This window comes from Seriola dumerili, unplaced genomic scaffold (genome assembly GCF_002260705.1).
Source record: "Seriola dumerili isolate Sdu_G_001 unplaced genomic scaffold, Sdu_1.0 BDQW01000134.1, whole genome shotgun sequence".
In the NCBI taxonomy this organism is placed as follows: domain Eukaryota; kingdom Metazoa; phylum Chordata; class Actinopteri; order Carangiformes; family Carangidae; genus Seriola; species Seriola dumerili.
In genome coordinates this window covers 697,528-719,889 of record NW_019174389.1, presented here as the reverse complement: position 1 = coordinate 719,889, position 22,362 = coordinate 697,528, and the positions used below count along the sequence as shown (strand labels likewise).

At 42.1% G+C, this 22,362-nt stretch overlaps 1 protein-coding gene across 4 annotated transcripts in view; it reads right to left on the bottom strand.

Moving 5' to 3' along the window:
- The window catches only part of LOC111224454 (stAR-related lipid transfer protein 13-like), a 60,342-nt gene that overhangs the window by 18,584 nt on the left and 19,396 nt on the right, over positions 1-22,362 (bottom strand). Inside the window, exon 1 of one of the 4 annotated variants that reach the window (XM_022748946.1) lies at positions 13,378-13,792. The exons of 1 other annotated variant lie outside the window; for it this stretch is intronic. In XM_022748946.1, coding sequence (XP_022604667.1) covers positions 13,378-13,501 — 124 coding nt within the window. In that variant the 5' untranslated portion in view covers positions 13,502-13,792. Of the gene's footprint in view, positions 1-7,032; positions 7,219-13,294; positions 13,307-13,377; positions 13,793-22,362 lie in introns of those variants that run through there. 2 more of the 4 variants (XM_022748948.1, XM_022748945.1) reach the window with 2 other exon arrangements.

The window sequence follows — 22,362 nt, the reverse complement described above, 5'->3', positions numbered from 1 at the left end:
CTACCGTGAGAAAGCCCTCTCAGGACCTCCACAATAAAAGCATGGAGCCATCCCTCGGGACGCTGGTCCTAATTAACGACATCAAAGTGAACGGCCACAAGAGGAGCCTCACAGGACTCATGCAACAGACGTGCGAGTCGCAGCACAGATAATGATACTGTCAGCACGTACGCTTGTGTACGATGAGGTGCGGCGTGGCTTATCAAGAATGCTACACATAGGCAGAGTTAAGTGTTTGTTCTGCTTTATCAGAGCATTCACAGTCTCTGCTTCTCACACACACACACACACACACACACACACACACACACACACACACACACACACACACACACACACAGAGCACTAATAGAAAATACAGGGCCATTTGTCATGCCATGTGACAGGCTGTGTTCAGACAGTCACCCTCTGGCTGAAAGGCCTATAAAGTGAAACGACAGTAGCTGAGTGTCTGTGGTCTGTATGCATGCTGCCTTTGTGCCTCTGTCAGTTTTTCCAGCTAATGACATGCACTGTACAATTTTACCACAGGAGGGCGGCTGAGCGCTGAACTGTTGGTTTATGTGCAGATGATGAATACTATTAATATTAATATATTAGAACAGAAATGAAAAGAGCTCAACAGGCTTTAAAGTGGAGCCTGAAACAGCAGTTATCTAATCAACACAGATCAGTTCGGAGCATGTTATGCGCACTTATCTACACTGTTTTTTTTGATATTCATACAAAACATATTTATTTTGTAATGAGCAGATGTGGATGTTTGGATCCATGAAATGTAATTAATTTAATTCAATGTAATTTAATATCTCTACATTCTTCTTTTATTTTCAAGACTAATTTGCAGCAGCTTCAAAGGGCAGGTTGGATCCCAAGACCAAAAGACCTCTCTTTCTCATGACTAAGAATTGTACACTAGTACACTAAATACGTTTTGACCCTCTTTGCTTTATGTAGGTTAATAAGGCTTTTTTCAGTGAAGCAGCATTTTCTAATGTGGAATGTAACAGACCTGAAACCAGGACAAGTTTTCCATCGTGGCTTTGTTAATATGTGACTTTCCGTTCCTGTTACAGTGCAACCGAGGCATTTCTGAAATCTGCACTTAGTAAATGATTAGCCCTGCACATGTGGCAGCTGTCAGCTACTCTGACTGCAAAACCACACTGACTCACACACAGGAGAAAACCCTCTCAGCAGGGATTATGAGCTCAGCCTGCCACCTACAGGCAAAAAATGGGAATCTACATAAGAGCTTCATGAATGTGACCTTTAGCGGAGGCTGGTTGGATTGTGTCAGTTTGTTCCCGGCTGTTACAAGATTTTCAAATCATTTACTTGTTCTTTGTTAGCAGGGCGGGAATTTACCAACGGCTACCAAACAACTGTTAGTACATTTTGGCTTGAGACACAGAGGCTGGTGAACTGTGGGACGTACAGCAGGAACCACTCAGAGGTGTAGAGACATCAGATCTGTTCACAGCTCATCTGTGTAGGCATGTATCTAAAATAAAATGTCGAGCTCTGTTAGTTTTTGTCGGTATTTTGTGAATTGAATTCAGCTGGACATCTTTTTTTACTCTTTGCCTGCTCAGCAAAACAGGAGATATGAGAGATATGAAAAAATATCACAATAACCAAAACTAATTCTTACAATATCAAAATGTCATGATACAGTATCTGTTTATGTGTATCGGTGTTAAACAGGAGGAATTTGGATCTGTAATTGTGTTGCTACTTTAGCCAAAGATTTTGAGAAAGGACGGAGACAGTTGTAATGATACACATACATGCACTTTCTATATTTCTTCCCCTCTTCAGTGTCAGTCTGCCCCACGTATAAACATTCACACACGCTGCAGTTACACAGGGAGAACATGCAAACACCGGCATGTGTGAATCTGCACAGTATGCTCTACATACTGATTGTCAGAGATATTTACTGCTGCAATTAGCACGCAGAAAAAAATCTGCATACTCTTCTGTTTTATACTAACAGGATATACAATATGTGAAACTGTGACCTTGGACTGTAATAGCTCAATAAACAACAACAACACGTACACTCCCTGTTTTTCCTTTTTTTGTGTGTGTTTACCCACAATTTGTTTTTTTCCTTTGAGCATTGCACTGTGGGACATTGACAGAATCCTTAAACACTCAGTGGATTTAGTGTGCTTACTGTCTAGTTTGAGCTTACTTCATTTTCTCACTTATTCACAGTGTAAACACACCACATACTCAAACTTCATTAGAAATCCTGTATAGTGTGGATTTATGACACAGCAATGCTATGACTGAGCAATCGCACAGCTGACGTGGTATTAATCTCTCATTCTTTTAATATGCATTTAGTATCTGCTAAACAGAATCATCATGCAACTTAAGCAAGAAACAAGAAAACGAGCCATAGATTTAATTATGAAGTGTGATGACTGGATGTAGACTACCAGCTAATCACATTTTCAAAATTGCTTTTGTCTCCCTGTCAGTGTTATTTACTGCCCTCTGAAGGTAACAAACAAAATCTGCATAACAATCCCGTCAACAGTGGAGAAGTTCATGAATAAAAGATAATCTGGGTTCATGTGAACTAAGTAAACAGTGTGTAGGGCTACATCATCACTTATCATCAAACCTCCGTTTGAATGAAGGAGCAGTTATATTTGTTTCACACTCAGATGATCTAACGTCCCACACGTCGTAGCAGATCGCTGATGAATAATTCAGGGTGTTGGAGAGAGGAGTCTTGAGAGGGAAAGGGCAGAGTCGAACTAGATTCCTTACATTGAAGAGCCTTTTTACCGTTGCAGCTTAAAAAGACAGAACAATGCAAACCTCTTTTCAGAGCTGGTTTCGAACAATTATCCATCCAGAAGGAGGGAGGGTAGAGCTTGTCCTCTGAACAAGCTCAAGTGCTCCTGCCCTCTCTGTGCTGAGCATTTAAAATCAAATGTGTTAGTATTACTCACATTGTCCCTCTCAGAAGCGTGTTGCTTCTCTCCCTCTCTGATGATAATGTGCATTTAAACTTTGCAAGAAAAGTCATTAAGCTTCTCTGAACCTTGAGATAAAGCAGTTGATCTTTATAAATCATAAAATTTCCAGTTAAATACACCTGAATAAAGCAAAAAATATGTCTAGTAGTGAGCATGTACAGTACAAACACTGATATGTGCCAGCAGAAGAACAAATGTGGCTGACAGCATGTCAACCTGAAAGACACAGGCCTTTCAGCCATGACAGCCAAATAAAAGGCACGCTTTGTAACTCCAGGACACAAGAGAGATTCACTGACGAGCACACAGCTGCCACGCAATAACTTGTGTCATTTGACAAGAAACACTCAATGTCCTCAACCAGGGCAGAAGGCACTAATGACCTTTCCAGGGCAGAGATCACAGCCCACTGGCTGCACCAAGGTCAATAAGGCATGGAGGGCCATGGAGGGGTCACACTGGACAGAGCTTCTTGTCTGACACACAACAGCTCCTCAATGAGGAAACGGACTAAACATCCACAGTCAGCGAGCGAGCTTTTAGTCACGGTGTAGCTTTCAGCTGCTCAAGGTTTCTACTGAAGCCCAGAGGTTCCCAGGACTGTTCCATGGCTAAACGCAAACACTCCCAAAACCTAATAATTGTCTGTGTCAGTGATCTGTCACTACATTCCAGCTTGGTGTACAAGAAGAACAGCTGAAGTACCACCATCTAATGCAATAAACATGTGAGTTCTAAACGATATATGGGCATATTATGAACAAAATTATTAATTCATATTTTGACATTTACTGAAATCCCCACTGAATCAGTCAATTTCCCTGCATGAAACACACGTCAGTACATTTCAATTTATCCTAATTCCATAGCCAGTAGCAAAACACTGTCAAGATTTTCAAGTGCAAACGATGGCCCCTATGAGACCTGATTAATATATATTTATTAACTATAACAGCTTTATGCACAAGCATGAACTGCAAAGATCAAACATAAAAGTATATGTTAGTTTTGCTATGAAATTGCTTTAAAAAAAAAAAAACAGTGATTTGTTAAAAATCTAGGTAACAAAATCAAGAATTTAAGATAAGATTTTTTCTCTATGATGCCATGAAGAGCTCATTGACCTACAAGCACTGGCCTGTGTACGACCGGTGTAACACGCATAAATTAAAGGTATACTGAACACATACAATATGCTAAATATGGCCCTGTAACATTTCTTTTTCTGATGCAAGAGTAGCAGCAACAGGGGCAGAAATCCTGAGAATCTGGAGTCCAGATGGGCTGAGGAGGGAGGAAGTGGGGTGCAGAGAGCAGAAAGCTGCAGAAACACAGTAGCGCTTCCATAGTGATGAAGTCTGGAAAACTCCTCCAAAATCTGAGGAACATTTTCAGCAAAGGACACACATTCCTCCACAATAAAAAACAAGCCCTTTCTCTTGCACAACAATCCCACTGTGCAGCGCTCAAACGTCTGTTTCTTTCCATCTCATCTCACACACAGCCGTGCATTTATATCCACTGACTCTGAGATATACTGTGGTCAGAATTTTTCAGACAGTAGGATCTTCAGTCAGTCGATGGCTAATCATAGAGGACTGAACAAGAACCCACACACAAAGCTGTGGTGGCTTTGAAAGGCCATCAAATCGGAAACATGACTAAGACCCCACAGGCTTCCCTGGAATTTGGGGTGAAACAATACATGAGTAACTTTGTCCATCACCATGGCCCCCATTCACTTTCAACCTGCTATGTCAACAGAGCCGGCCAGCTGGAATGCAGGAGCCACTGCAACGCATGGAGATCAATCCTGCAGCTCTGCACACTCTGCCGTCAGTCCCTTAAAATACTAAAAACGTCAGCATCACACAAGGTGAGACGCGAGGTACGAAAGGGAAATAAGATCCGAAAAGTGACAAACACTGCTCTCCTGGGGAAAATTAAGAAAAACTGCCACACTGCAGGAAAATTGCTCCATTGAGGCATTTAAGGCAAGTCAGATAAAAAAAGCTGTAATAGCCAAAATTAGGCAAGAAGATTGCATAATGGCAGTACTTAAGAAAGCAGATAACAATAGATGGGAAACATGTTAAGTTTCTCACAGCTTTTTTTTTTTTTTTTAAATCTTTTATATTCTTAGAAACTGTTACCTTGGAGATAATTGTAGTTGTTGTGTTCACTGTCTTAAACAAACTGCTTGATATTATGTGGGATTAATTCACTGGAACGTTAACATTTACCGTGTTTTATCGCCTGTGTTTCTCATTAGTTACTGTAAGCACATTTCTAACAGTTAAACACGTCTACAAACTGTCTGAACATAACACACCTCGGCACATACAAGTTTCCTTATGCATGTATAACAATTTGACGTTGTGATTTCTCCTGCATGTATCTAGTTGAAACAGCTAACATTTATATGGAAGTTGAGGATCATGATCATATATACACTATCATATAAAATATTAACAAGACTGATATATGATATTGAGGAGAAATCAAAGCCTAATGTTATCTTGGTCACTTTGAAATGCCAAGCTGTGCAACGACATTTTTCAAGTGTATCAATATCAATGATCCCCTGAGACGGCAGTGAAATCAAAGCATGTCATATTTAGAAGTATTTAAAATGTCACACCTGACAATAACCAAGCAAGTAAAAGGTGTTAAAATGACTTTTACCTTGGATAAAAGAATCTGAAAACCCTCTTCAAACATGTGGATATTTGCTGTCCTTGTCACAGACGACTTAAATTGTTGGTTTGCTGTCAGACCAGACATCTGTAATCTGAAAACACATGCCAGGTGGCATGACTGCACACGCCTGCAAACATCAGATCATGGAGATTTCCCCCCTGAAAACAAGCGAACGCACACACAGCTCAGGGACATCTTGACACATCAATCCAGCAGTAAACTTTGTTTATTCCTCACATTGTCACTATCACAAAACGTGGCTCGTGAGTTGCCTCCATCCTCTTTCCCCACACAAGGAGCTGCATTATCAGACTCATGCTCTGGTTTGTGTGGCTATGAGAGGAGAGCTCAGTGGTGGGTTGCCATCAGTTTCTTATTGATGACTTTTCTGTTATGAAATGCGGCCAGCCTTTGATCCAGCACCAGGGTTCTCACACTTACAGGAGGGAGCGGGTGTAGAATGAGCTTTGTCCTCTCTATTGTTATGCGTGCCCTGCCCCCTCCCAGGACTGACATCAAATTTCCAGGTACTTGCAAAGACAAGAGGTTACAGACCTTGGAGAAAGCTGAATGAAAGGTCAGGCCCTGCTCTAGTAAAAAAAAAAAAAACCTACTGCTCTCCTGCCACATCCAGCCGTCCACATATGAGCTGAAGACTTGTAAAACTGTCAGGCGACACTTTTACTGATATATTTTGTTTACACTCCGGGCTTATCTATTCTTATATAACTGATTGTATAGCTTTTCACCTCAGTGTCCGTTGTAGTCAGTGATACCAATTATTTACCACAACCGCACCCTTGACTACTTATTGGCTGAAGGTCAAGTTTGGCTTTGTCTGCATTGACACACACACACACACACACACACACACACACACACACAACACCAATACACCACACCCACCACCCACACACACACACACAAGCACCCTATGTTACCATTATATTTGTCTTCCAAAGATTATTTCTATTGAGTTACAACTTTATCAGGAAACAAGCGAGCAAGGTGAAAAGCCAGAGATATGAACTGACATTTGACGAAAGTAATCAGCTGATCCCAAACAAACACAACAATGCCCTTGCTCACTTGCCACCAGGTCATCCTGCATTTATCCTCTCACATTCAGATGTATGTGTCACATCTTACTCACTACGTGTTTTGACTACCAGCTTGCTTGGCCGTTACTCCTAGCATTCCTGGGTGTATGACGAGGAGGAGTGAATTTAAACAGAATACCAAAAGGTTCAGCCAAAGCTAAAAAAAAAAAAAAGGCTGATTTCCAACCAAAAGACCACAGTCTGAACTGTCACTATCCAAACACCTCTCCTACCTCCAGCAATCCTCTTGAGTAGCTGCTGCCTGGCAATGATCCTGCCCAGCCTGTACCCAGAGCGTCTGCGGTGATGGTCCATTCTCAGGTAGATATCCTGAGTCTCTGGGGTCATACTCCCCAGACACTCGCTGCCTGTGGACTCCGGGAGCTCCCGAAACATAACTAGAACACTGTATCCCAAACAAGCCCCTGACCACTGGCTGATACACACTAACCCACACACTGTCCCACCAACAGAAAACTTCACATACAGGCGCAAAGAGCCTAAAAGTGAGCTGAGAGGGACGGCAGAGCAGAGCCTAGGGGGAGGAGTGCCAACACACAGTCTTTCTCTTCGTGTCATGTGACCACAGGGAGGCCAATGGCGAGTAAGCAGTGGGAGTACTGCCCACCTTGCTGAGCTGAATCCAATGTCTGTGTGAACGCTTGTCGACTTCCCCCTGCTCTGGAGGGAAATATAAATACCATTGGAATGCCTGTGAGCTGAGTAAGGAGAGCAGGAGTGGAAGAAAGAGGGGTGTGGGAGGGCTTACAAAAATAGTGGTTTCTGGACCCGCCCTGCACTAGAACAACTCTTCTGCTGTTCCCGGGCGCACAGGTGCCAAGTTTACTGGGCGAGAGTGAGTCTGTGCCACTTTAGAGGAAACTACAGCAGAGAGAGGGAGAAGTTGTTTTCTTGGTTTGAGAATGCTAATTTCTGCTCCCCCACCCCCACCACACAACCCCTACTTCCAGCCGCAGGAAGGCCTCTCAGCAGGTCTCCTCCAAGTGTCAGCTCCTCAGGGGAACAAGAAATTTTAGCTTGAATACATCCAGTGACCTCAATAGACAGGAATTAAAGCCTCGCTGGACACTGTGCCCCTAGTGCCTGCATACATACAAAACATATTTAGTATTTACCAGAGACTAATGTGTCTCAGTGTATAAGACAGCAACGCATGAAGTGTTATAAGATGTGCACTAGCAGACGTCAATCAATCTGAGACTTTGCATAAAGTTGTAACTAGCTTCATAATATGTAACAAACCCTGTTTACTGATTTTTATAGTACACATTTATTTCAGTCAGGAGAAGCCAGTGTGCTGTACCAACAGGAAGTGATATATGGGCTTATGGTCATCAATCAAACTGTGACTTCGGATGTAGTTCTAGCTGGAAGAATTAAAAAAAGAATTACAAAACACTGAGTCAAGGCCAAAACGCATTTCATCTGCAAACAAAAAATGATATCCCTGGCAACATGTGAAATGGAAGCAAATTGTGATGATAATTTCTGCTGAAAAGTAAAACTCATGCTGCTCAGATTGAAAATTCCTCCTGAATCAGCCGCTTTACAACATGGAACAACAATCTCCTCACACCTGAAGTAAAGTGCACAGACCCGCCCAGTGCCAGGCCGGGCGCCTGCCACTCTCCCTGTGACCGTCTGTGGCCTCAGCATACAGACCTGTCTGTGTAGTGTAAGCATGGCGCCATACATGTGAATAGAACACAAACGGGCAAGAGACCAAGTCAAACACAGCCTCTGTCTGTTCCTTTACCTGGCTGGCAAAATCCAGCCTAGCTTAAGCTCACAAAGACCACAATTCAGCAGCACACTTCAGGGCCCGCTGCACATTTTCATAAAGCTCTCCTGGGTTTAATGGCCCTCCCCACACCCTGAGGTGGAGCTATTTTAATACGTGATTGCTGCTTATTTAAGGTACGAGGTGATGGTGTGACACTATTCAGATGATTTCACTGGGCGGTGACTCACTTTTTACACACACAAACACCTGTGTTCATTCATGGAGTGAAGGGATCGCTTAACGTGTCAGATGCAAAAGTGATTGACAGCTTGTCGGCGACAGTGTGGTCTCCCTGACCCCATTTCTTTATTCTTCCCTCCTTGTCTAGACAAAAAAATGCATCAAATGCATCACGTATTGCGTTACGGAATCAATCACCCACTGCTATGAAACATGATAATGAATGAGATTAATGGTGTTTTCCTCTCTGTCAGCACTCAAATACCTCAGCAGGGATTTTGAAAGATCCACGAGATCCCCAGCATGTCTTTGTGTTTAACTTTGTTCTGCATGCCATGAAGAAATGGCTGCGGTTTGTCCTTAGGAGTGTTGTGTGTCAGGCGCAGTGACTCCAGCCCTTATCAAACTTGTTCCAACACGCCTCCGTCTGGGTTTCAGAGCTCAACTACTATACAGCATGGCAACAGGAATCCAGACGCACATTAAACACACGCGCACAAACACATACTGTGTAAGAAGCCGTTCGGCCAGACTGAGTGGCAGTAAGTGTTATTGTGTGATGACAAATTAAGCCAAAGCTGTAACAGAGGCATTTAGTGCATTTCCATCCATCTTTCCTCCTCTGCTCCAGCACTCAGCTCCAGGCAGGTATGATCATAAAAGGAAAACTTAGATTCTGAATCATGCAGTGGAAGCTCGGGACCCACAGATGATGAGTGCAGAGGCAGCAGAGTGGGGTTCAGACACTGCTCTGATGTGGTTTGATTCACCAGCAGACACATGTAATCTGGACTGGGCAGTCCTGGCTCTGGTGTGGCTATGTTTCCTGTGGTTAGGGCTTAAGAATAGCCCCAGTGTGAGTGAAGATTTCCACCTCATGAGCCACCAAATGTCTGAATCCTGAGCTCAGGTCTGGGAGTAAATTGCACTTTAATACTGCAAGCCCAGTTGAGCAGCTATTCAGGTAACTTGAAGCGGTTCGGAAGCCGTTTTAACGCCTGGTTATTTAATGTAGCAGTAGGTGCTCAGCTGCACTACAACTGTCAACCGGAGTCGACTCTTTTAGTAAGAGTGCACGTATAATTATTCACTTTAATCTCCTCTTTAGAAATAAGGACTCCCGAACAGCTGCATGAAGCTGGTGGGTTTTCCCCAAATAGAGGTCTGTCCTAAGATATTCAAGCTTCTCACTCATACAGTATATTACCAAGTTATTCTCTGTAGATCTGCAGAGTAAGTCTAGAAAATCAGAGTATTGAACACAAGTATTAGTAGTGCCTTTTCAGAATCAAGGCATTTTAAGACCTGCGTTGGTCATGGTACAAGTAAGATTTTTTTTGTCTTGTTTTATGTGACTATACTAAACATACACACAGTGTTTCCACTGAGGAGTCAGAGAGGAAAACAAAGAACAAGAAAGTCTCTCAGACCACAGAGACCGCCCGGCAGCTAGAACCTAAGCAGATGCTATAACACATGCAAGAGGCATCATGGATGATCCATGCTACAGTGATACACACAAAATCTTGAATGAACCTTTATCCCTTTCTTCTCCGTCTTACTTTCCCTTTTATTGGTTCGCACGTGGCCGACATCTTTAATCAGTCTTTTTTAACAGGTATAATTCATCCTCACGTCCTCATTTTACAAGAGAGTGGGAATGTCACTGATCTGAGCAATTACCGACCAGTAGATTAAAAAACTTTCACAGACTCACAACCTTCACTGCAGCCACAACACAGCAGTCTGGTGTTCAGCCTGGTCACAACACAATCACAGCTGCAGTTTCAGTAGCTGATGATATTGTCTCCACCCTCTTTACTGACTTCTCAAAAGCATTTGATAATGTTAATCATAAAATCTTACTTAAGAAATTACAATCTTTAGTTCTTAATTAAGCTGCATGTTTGCCTTATAGGGTGAACTCAGACTGATGTTGATGATGCTGCTGAGTCACGCCCACTTGCTACAAGAAGACAGCTTTTTTTCTTTTTCTTTTTTTAAATTGATGCTCAATTAAAATCAGGTGATGAATATTCAAAACTTGCATTTGAATGATTCGGATGAAAAGCCCAACTTTCATCTAAGGGATGAAGATTAAATAGTGATTTGCACTATCCTGAAATTTAATTTATGTGTGAGTGTTGAGCAATTGCCTCAGATTCAAAGTCAAGCCCATACAGAGTAAAGACATTTCATGCATGTCTCCCTGTTATTAAAAAGAGCTTTTTGGTATAAATCTATCTGCAGAGTCTGGCAGTGCACATTTATCAGTATTTGGCTCCTGCTTTACAGTTAAACTGTAATTAACACCTATTAATCACACAAGGGCAGATGAAGCTTATGCTTTTTTTTTTATATTTGCTCACTGCGGAGTGACCTTCAACATAACAGCAGGACACATTCAAAAGTCTGAATCTGAACAATGTATCATAGGTTCTGTACTCGGAGCCAGTGCTTTAATGTGCGAAAAGATTTTATGCAGCTTTCACTGAAATCTGACTTCCTGAGACAGCTGCCCTCCATCAGTGTTTGGCTCTACATGGGTCACCTCCTGTGATTTGACATACATGGATTTCCTTACTGTCTGGCCAAATCCGTTTCAGATGAGCTATGAATTAGCTGTCAGGGGTCTACTGCACTTGACCTAAATTTCACATAAATCCAGGTTCCCTCTCTCTGATTTCCCTAAAATCCATTTTGGAAAGGATACAAACCTTTTCTGCAGCCAGACCCACAGAACACATCAGGTATGCATTCCCAGTCCACAGGATTTACATATACACAGAGGCACAAAAACCCTTGCACAAATATAAATCTATAGCAATCCAAGAACAAAACTTCCTTGCAAAAAAAGTCAAACTTTAAGTCCATCTGTCATCTGCATAGCCTGGTCTATGTGCCCCCCCCCCATTGTTCTGTGTATACAAGCAGCTCAAGGCCTCGGGACTGCAGAGACTGCCAGATGCATGGCACACATCACTGAGATACATACTGTATATGGAAGAGAATGCAAGATTAATGTGTCAAATATCCAGACAACGCAGGACTCAGCTGCTGCATCAGTGACGTGCCTCAGCAGGCTGCACAGCTGAGGCCAGCATGTATCAAACTTCATGCACAAAATACACAGCCTCGCGTGAAACTTGACCAGCAGCCTCGAATCCTGCCAAACACAGACGACACACCGGTGACATGAGATACTTTCTGACATGTCACACACAACATCTGGTCTCTATTTGTATGACTTCAGAGCTTAAAGCAAAGTTTCTGTAATTCATGTGGCTTTTCCACATTAGGAGCTACTGTTCACTGCACCTACTGGTAGACTTAGGTCGCTGCACAAATGATTGCTTTCCACTATTAACACTGTCACAGACCTTTGACAGAATCATTGCTGCAGGCATTAACATCTAAATCTTCGGTGTTTCTCAAAGTAGATTGAAAATCAAAGTAAACATTTTCCCAACACAAAATAATATGTCACTTCTACTTTTGTCTTTTTCCTGAGATTCTCTGAAGCCAAATCTTGCCTTTATTCATTTAAATATTTTAATCCGTAATTCCATTCTTTAACTGGCTGTATCAAAGGGATGAATCCAGATCTCTTGTGCATAATTTCATTTAAATGACTTGCGACTGTGTGTCTGAACAACATGTCTTGTACCCAAGAGGCACAGGTGCATTTGCACATGTTAAAGTAAATATGTATAGACCATTTCATTGGAGTTGCATTGCTAGGAAACTGCTTGTCCAAGTTTATTCACAGCCAGGTATTCATATTAGCAAACAAGGCAATGGAGGACAAACATGGATCCATCTTATCATGTTTATATTTGAAACTATGACTGACAAACAGCTGCAACATTGTCACAGTGAATACAGACTTTAGATAGATAGATAGATAGATAGATAGATAGATAGATAGATAGATAGATAGATGTTTAATTTTTTTTTGTTACGATGAGTAACAGATCAAATGAGGGAGATGATATAGTCCATTCTCACTCATATTTCATGTCGTGTAAAAACTGCCCATCAGCGCCACTCTGCGGTGTTTCCAGGCACATGGTCATCTCTCATGGATAAAGTTTCTGTTAATACGAACACTGCAGCTACATTATTTCTAAGGATTTCCTACACGTGTGCAAAAGGTTATGAGTTGCTTACGTCGTTTAGATGCGGTTAAAATCGGTAGGATTTTAGTTCACTGGACCAAACACAGCAGCGGACAAATTATATAAACTTTTGCAGTGGACCGCATGCACATTTAATATTTATCCATTATAGTAGAACCATGGTTTTACACTGTACCGACCGACTGAACCTAACAAGAGAAAAAAAACAAAAAAAACAATAGTAGGCTGCTAAGACTAATTAATGCTATTTTCATTTGAATTTTCTTTACTCTATAAAAACTCTTACTCCAACACTATAATGACACTAAGTGCACATCATGAATTATGTCATTCCTGTTACTGGCACCACTAAATTAAAATGACTTTGCTGACCTAGGTGTTTTGCTGTGGAGGTTACCCCTCCACCGCTCTCTCTCTCTCAGCGGGCTAGGGTCTGCCTGCAGCGGGCTACTGACCTGCCACTCTCCGCTCTCTGACATTCTTCCAGAGTAAATCCCAGGCTTTGGACGTGGAGCTCCGCAGCTGCTCGCTGAAAGACCGCCGGAGCTTCAGTTTCGCTGAGTTTCTTTTAGATGTCATCGCAAATCCTCCTCTCGGACATAATAACAAAATCCTCCTCGTCCCACACAAACCCGTGTTTAAGTCTGCAACAGAAAATCACCTTTCCTGTTCCCGGATTGAGGTTTTTCCTACTTCAGCAGCAGACCTGACTTTGGTGCCCGGGCTTCAAATACAGTTGTAAACATATTGAAAGGAAAAATGAATTTCCTCCTCTCAATCAGAAATCAATGAAGCAGTCAATAGGGTGAGGAAAAGTAACACAGTGATAGTAAAGCACCAGGACAGGACTTTCACACTTCACACCAGATGTGTGTGTACGTGCGTCTGTGTGTGTGTGCGAAGGGGTCCACGCACAGCGAGCGCTAAACATCGTGATGCTTTCAAGTGCTGCGGGAAATATGGCAATGAACAGCTGGGCACTTATCATCCACAAAAACAAAACAAACAAAAAAACATAACGATTAAAAAGCATTTTCCATAGTGTTCTTCCAACTAAAAAAAAACCCTTGTTGTGTATAAATTGTCCTTGAGATTACAGCTGCAAATAAGCGAAAGACAACAAAATACTATCTGCAACAATTCTGTGATGTAAGATACAACAACCTCTGGATGCTATGTCCAAGGTCAGTTTCTCCCCCAGTCTGCTACTGGAGCAAAATGTAGCACAAGATTACTAGAATCAAACAACCACCAGAGAGAGCTTCCAATCCATGTATGTGGTGAGTTTTACGCAGAACACCTGAAGGCATCACAAGCGGCAAACCATTCAATCCACCCCACAGCCACCACTACACACACACACACCGTAGCTCTCAAATGACACAATTCAAAACTGAGCTATCAAATACTCTAGCCCTGTCTCGCACTTCAATATCATCCCACAAACTATAACACGTGAGCACAAACTACAATAAAGCACTACACTGATGTTCAGTTATAGGCCCAGGTAATTGTCTTTGATGATCAATAATGCACCTACAATTATATAATTTGATATAGTACATTCATAATTTCCTTTAAATTGTAAGAGTATTGTAAAAGTTTGTCTGGAGTATTATTTTTAACTGCAGCAGGTAGGCATATGCCTTTTTTTGGACCCTTTTAAAACATGATTGGCATGGACTGATTTGACAGCTATTATTAGGATTTTGACCTAAATCTCACATCAGGCCAAAGTAGTCTATTATTTTAAAGCTTAATGGGAGTTCACCGAGTTCTCCCCTGGTAGGTGAGAGTCGGTACGCCCTTCAACAGAAAACACAGGTTCAGTTTCAGCAACATTTACTTTTTGTTGTCACAATATCTTGCGCTGCAGATACTGAACAGAAAAAAAAACAAACAACCATTCTTCTATACGGTTGCTGCTGCCTGCAAGATAGCAATGTCACTAATCATTATACCACAATTATTTTAGGAATTTCCTCCGATTATTGAAAACCCATTGAGCCAGTGCATGACCTAAGAGTGATGATATCATATCATGCTGTATTAATTTCTTGGTCACCAGCTGGGGTTACTGTTATAACAGGTTTAATACCATTATAAACACAGAGTGACTGGCTGGAGATTGACAGTTTCTTAAATGAACAAACCTCCGCTGACCTCAGTTTGGCCTCTCCCTATGAAGCTGAGCTAACATGACTTCATTTCAATAAAGACAGAGACCCCATTTGCCACCGAGGGGGTGGGTGATTTACACATTATTACAAGGTCACATAGTGAGATATCCGAGTGCCAAAGGAGTGTGCAGCTGAGGGGAGAATATTAATGAAGGGCTCAGTTTTCCATTTGCTCTGTCTAAAGCTGAAATGATGTGTCAGTCAGGAAGACCCGAAACCTGTGTGTAAGAGACCCAGAGAACCTTTCTCTGATCTTTAGTACATCTGTCCTGAAAAGATTTACATCTTCATTTTTCAGGTTTAAGACTCAAACGACACAAACATCAAAGACTGAAGCTTCCTATGAAGCAAAAGATCAAAACTTTCTGCTCGTTCACAGCGAGGGAACTAAATAATTCTCAGAGTGTGACAGCTTTTCATCTGCATTTAATTGGATCTCACTGAATTTGTCACTGTTATTCTGAGTCACAGGAATGAAAGATATGTGGGGAAATATAGATGCTTTTTTCAGCCTGGGTCACAAGTGATGATCAGCATGATACTATTTTCAGCCTGGCTTGTTCTGACCTCAGGCTAAAATGCAGCTTGGCGGACAGAAAATACACACACACACACACACACACACACACACTCTCTCTCTCTCTCTCACACACACACACTTGTCTGGAGAACCTGTTTCATTTGATCCTCTGACTTTTCAGGAAGGGTGAGGGTCAGCACCTTTTCTTCTGCTGGTCACGTGAACCAGGAAGCCCACAAAGAAAAAAGGCTGAGCGTGAATATAATTCTAATTAAATGCGAATTAAACCCAAAACAGTCAACACATTCCAACTTAATTCATTATAATACCAGCGGTCCATTTCCTACAAAAGTGAAGACATTAACTTACTAAAATAACACAGATTCAAAGAAGAACGTCAAAACATCACCTGTCCATCGTCTTACTAATCCCCCGACTGGTTTGGGGTGACATGAACTGAAAGCAGGATAATGAATGAGTGTACTAGATGTCAGAGTTGTAAACAAGGAATCAATCTCCAGGCTCAGTGACTGACAAGGCCGGAATGGACAGACGGACAATACCGTCCCTGTCAGCCATCGAGAGTAAAAGTGATGGAGGTAGTGCGGCAACAAGGTTCTGACCTCTCTCGACATGAATCACCAGAGAGGTAAACACAGCCCCACCGCTGAGCCTCCTCTCTGTCCCCTCGAAAAAGAGAAACCTCTCGCACAATAAAGATGGGCATTATCGCAGCGAGGATCATTGTGGCTAGACGATGACTTAGCCTCTGGAGGTCCTTGGCAGTGGAAGTAATAGCAGATGCAAGGAGAGGAAACATCAATCAGCTTGAGAATGTTTTCCCTTCGCTGACTCACCCACTTGTTTGTTTTGGCCGGGCAGGTTTTTGGAGAGCGCTCGTTTTCCCGTTTTTGCCCTGAAAAAAAAAACTTTTGGCACATTTTCTGGGCTAGTTTTAGTCCATTCTCTCTCACTATCTCCCTCCCCCCTCTTTCATAAACACATGCAGATAAACACACATATTTATTTGTGCACTAAATTCCAGAGTTTGTGTCTGTGTGCGCTGCCTGTGTCCGTGTCTGGTGACTGATGTGGAATGCTGTCCCGTAGCTGCAGTGGGAAAATCCCAGATGTGAGGAAACTGATTTCTCCTCCGCGATTGGGTCATGATGTTGGCCAAGAGGTCTTACACCAGGCCCCCTTGAATAGTCTGTGAGATTGCTCTTCCTTGCCTAATGGAAACAAGGCTCAGGGAGCGGGGAGAGGGGAAAGCTCCCCTCCACCTCCACCCCGGCCCCTGAGGGCTCGTCCCAGGCATGTGCTATAAATTTCCTGACCATATATTCCCAAGTCGAGTTCATTTTTCCAGAGGAGCCACACATGTGGTGTATATCTGGGTTTAGATTATGGGGTTGGGGAAGGAGGAGCTGAGTTTGGTCCCAATCCATTAAAGTGGCCACTAATTCTATTTTCTTAGAGGACCGTCCATTGTAACGTCATGGTTTCCTCCTAGAGTGGAGGTAGTTCTTTATAGAATCATTAGTTTCCAAACAGATAATCAATTACATCAAAGAGAAGAAACATAAAAAAACCTGCAGATTTTCACATGACTAAACCATTATATTTATTCCAAATCTTCCCACTGCAGCAGTTTCTTACATAACTTGACTTTTTGTATTAAACCACAACACAGCGTGGTGTAAAAATAGAAAAATTCAAAGGTTTGTTTCAATATCAATATGAAACTTTTCCTTAAGTGAGCGCTTGCAGGCATCAAAGTTTGTATAAAGAGGCTACAGGGATGTAAAACTGGCATGACAAGCGTATGTGGCTATTGTTTAATTGAATGACAAAGCATGTAATGCTGTCAGGTCTGAATCTGTTCAGGCTGCATTGCCCACAAAAATGCATGGGAAAACATTTACACCACTGTCCAGCACCTGGTTTCTATTAGAGCAATGAGGATTTAATCACAGAGGTACATTTCTTTCTCAATCACTCTCACTCCCACAGTTTCTCTCTTTTTCTCACAGAGGTGGCAGATGTAGAAAATAAGCTCATGTTTTATTGATTTTAAGTCATTTTCAAGCTGGTTTTAAGTCTCTCTCTCTCTCTTTTTTTTTTCACCAGGGACTAATTTCCATCACCTTTACAGTGATGTGAAATACACATTAGGGAAGTTTTGCTCTGAGGCTCCTTCACAGCAATCACTAATAAATACAGCAGACAAGATACAGTATACTGTACTGACATTAGTCTCCATGATACAAATTCAAACAGGAAGTTGATGTTTATACTTCAAGATGTCCCAAGATAGAAACTGCAGTAAAGAGCCTGACAAAGACCAAATGAGAAAATGACAGCTGCTTTAAATTAAACCTACAGCAGGGCTTGTGGTTTCCCATCCTATGACAAATGTCTTACATAGAGTCCTGTTTGAAATCATCACAGTTTTGCCTCCAAGGGTCTCATGCTGCTACACATGATTCTCAAAAAACAAAGAGTTATACAAAACATTTCCATTTAATAGAAAACAAACTGCAGCTATCAACATCTGTGTGAACACTTTAAGTGTTCCCAGACTACTTGTTTACGAAGCTGTGTTATGTTAGCAACACAGAAGAAAAGTATTTTTGAAAGAAAAGAAAATCTGAATTGTACTTTCAGCATCATCATCATTGTCTCTCAAAGTATCAGCAATTAAAATTATCACTTTTTTTAAGCGATGCATGTGTGGACTCACTGTAATCACTTTGTCCATTGCCAACAATTCTGCTCAACTCATCAGCCGTGATAAGCTGGAAGTACAGTGCAGGTATTGTTTTCAAACTGAGACACAAACAAGTCCTGCTGGGCCCTTAACTTTTAAAGCCGGTGAGCCAGAGAGCGGAGAGGATGCAGGAAGTCTGCTCTGCCTCTGCCTGCTACTGCTCTTTGATTACTGAGCCAAATTGTTTAATCAGGTCTGAAACCACAAGAAAGCCGCAGTGCTACACTGCCCCGGGACAGAGCCTCTGCTGTGTTTTTTTGTTATCTGGGTACAGGTGGAAGTGCACAGCTATGTAAATCTCCAGTAGCATGGTTACCCACGGGTTTGCTTGAGCGCAGAAAGACACGGCGTTCGGTGTGAGCTGTGCCACGCGCTCAGCCAACCTGAGGATGTGGAGGTAAGGGCTGCAGGCCCAGCGGAGGCGCAGACTTTTTGCCTCCCTGCAACATCTGGAATCTCCGGGTTTATGTGGGAAATTTGGGAGGCCAGTGACGGAGCCAATGTGGTTACTGTATCTAAACCGACTCTGCGGAAATGTTCTTGGCTTGCAAACTGTGTGTGTGTGTGTGTGTGTGTAGGTGTGTGTGCAAGAGTACTAAGGAACTGTGAAGTGGAGCACCAGATTTGATAAAGCTTTGGATGAGGAAGGAGTTATTGTTTGGATTCATTTCCAGTAGAGTGGTGAGCAATCATAGAAAAGGTACACACACACACACACACACACACACACACACACACACACAAGAAGATAACAGGCTCGAGCCTGTTGACTGTTTAGTCACTAACGTCCTGGTGTGGGACCCTGCAGCAGTGTGGCCCTTCCTGTCTCATTACTTCCTAAATCTTGTTACTGCCTTCTTCTTCAGTTGGCAGCTGAGTGCTGGACCAACCTGTTAGCTTTTGTGTTGCTTCACACACGTGCACTCACACACACACAGAGTGCTTGTCCCCTTGTGACTGGCCTGCATCCTGACACGGCTGCCCATGTCTCCTTCCACTTAGTTTACAGAACCCAGGCCTGAATTCCTCAAGACACACACATGCCAACACACACACAGAACACACTCTCACCTTAGTTGTTTTGAGGAAGTTGTTCCCCAAAGGGTTTATTGACTACCTCTTGTCTAATTGGCAGCGTGGGTATAATTGGGAATCAGAACAGTAAATCTGTTTCCTCTCACAGAACATAGAGCATAAAACTGGCAGCTAATACATTTTCTGTATGAACACACACTGTGCACAATGACAGGATCAAACCAGATGATTTATACTTGGCAATAAATTATGTTCAAACATGACGGGAATCGTTCAACATGATGAGCTCATTCAGTGTAAGGGCCTTGAAGGCATTATTAAATGATATTATGTGCTATTTTATGTGTGATCGCTATAATAATTGTAATGAAAATGTTGAAACTGCAATAAAAACGTTAAAAGATTTCAGAGTGGGTTAACCAAATAGTTTCTCTAATGTTTTCACAACCTTGACAAATTACTGTATACACAAAGAAAAGTCTAGAAATACTACCAGGCTTCTTTTTTTCCCCTCTCTTTCCTTGTCAAACAGCCGGGTTGGCCTCTGCACTCAGGAAACCACAAGTCATTTTCCATCTTTCCATGTGTGGAATTTTTCATGCACTCGTCATGCCAGCAGCACCCTTTATAGTCTGAGCTGGATCTACAAATGACGACTTGCTTATAAATTTAGCGCATGATGTCACTGATCTGGCACCTGTTAGGCAGCAAGTAGATGGGGAGCGAAAATAACGGCACAATCTCATGAAAATGGATTTTCCTGCAGCTATAGGCAGCCTTTAAAATCAACATCTTTCACAATGTCCACGTCCATCTTTAAATAGTCAAAGAGCTGACGAAAATGCTCGACCATATTCAAACACGGGGGCGAAAAAAAAAAAAGGTGCTACGTTGCCTTTTCTTTTCAATACCAATGCCACATCTAATGCAGCACACATGTTCTTCGGGCAATAAAGAAGGAAGGACAGATTCATTGACAGGTCTCCTTTATAAGTTTGAAAAGACTTGTAATCGTCTTCTTGTCCTATTCGCTTTACACAGTAGAAGAGTGTCTCTGCCCCATCAGTGCACTTGTTTCCTAGGGCTTAAGAGAAACATTGGTTCTTGTGACATTTAAGATTTTCTTCCCTGCTAACCAAAGAGCTTTGCAGCAATGTTAATGTCTTATTTATCTCTTTGCATGTAAACTGAGGAGCAACACATCCTCAGTTGCAGGATATCTGTTAAATCTAATAGCAGCTATGCTAAATTGTATGAAAATATACCAGTAGACTTCCAGAGAGGGACAGCTGGCCTAAATGGATAACAAGGTGTAATTTGTATAATTGAAAAGTCTAGTCTCATTCGTGTCATACAGTAAGTTTTATACTCTAGTATACAGTTACAAAGAGCCGCAGTAGCAGAAATATTAGTTTCATATGATTAAGTTGTACATTATATGACAAAAGTTTGTGGACTACTAATTATTAAAAGTCTTCAGGTCACAGCAGTCAATGATATTTTAGACTATATTGTGGAAATAGTTTATGAAAGCCCTTTACTGTTTTAAAATGACAGCACCCTGTCAACAAAAGTCATGGTGCGTAAAGAAATGCTGTTCCCAGTCTGGTATGGAAGAACTTGACTGGCCTGTGTGGATCCCTGTCTTCAGCAGCATCCAGCACGTTTGGGATGAACTGGATCTCTGACAGTGAGTCGGTCCTCATCGCCCTGCATCGATGCTCCACCTCACTAATGTTCTTGTGACTGCAAATCCCTGTGGCCCATGGTTTTGGAGATGTTCAAGAAAAAATGGATTTCTACATGATTTTGATCATATGTGTACTTGTTTTGGATTTTGGGTGTACTACTGGACTAATGGACTTCCACAGACTCAGCTACACTCACCATTTAATGTATCTTCTAACAGCACACAGCAACGACATACAGTACAAAGCCATCTACAAGTGTAATTGTGTAATTCTGGACAAATAGGAAAAAAACAATACAATCCTTCTAAAATGATCTATTCCTTTAAAACCCCATGGCCTCCGCTTGGGAACTATGTGACACTTAGCTAAGTTTGGACCTTTTCTGTCACAACAAAAAGATTTCCTAATAAAAACCGCAGCAACAGCAGTGAGGTCAGAACCCAACAGAAACCAGCGAATAACAACAGAGTTAATAATCCTGCTTGGAGCTCAAAACATCCAAGGCTACATCTGATTTCAATATTCACCCTGCTAGCCCCCTTCTCACGTTCAGCATGTTCTGATATCAACAACGTAGGTGACTGGCTATTTCATATGTCCTCCTTCGTTGCTAAGAAGCTCTCGTGATGTGTATATTAGGGTCCCTAACAGGCCTCCAGAGAGACTGCAGCTGTCCGAGGTCACAGTCAGCCCTCAGCACCAGGCAGTGACCCAGGGTGAGACTGCATGGAGGCCTGGGCTCTGAGAACAGCTGAGGAACATGCGGGAGTCAAAAACAGAAAAGATAACCCTGCTGTAATGCATTAGTAGTCATCGACATTATACAATACCTTCTGGTGCTTCATCTGTTGCTGCACTGATTTATATAGCAGTGTATACTTATAGGGGCCCCACAGAGGAGTCATTTCACAGGGAGATGGATGATCATATTGGCCAGTCTCATACTGTGGGAGTCACGAGTAAAATCCTGGTGAATGGCTCTAACTCTACAGTGCGATTAATCCATCTCATCGAGGCCTGTATTATGTTTTCTCTGTATAAAGTGAAACTGTCCAGGGAGCTGATGTCAGGCAGGTGTTCCCAGGAATAATCCTCAAGATGTGACATGTCTTCAGGTACTGTAAGAAAAAACCCACCGTGGATAGACGTATGAAGAAATGCAGCATCTCCAAATCTAACTTAATCAACAGGTAATTCAAAGGAAAGTACGTCACAGCACTGTTGACAGTTGGCCTGTGATGCAC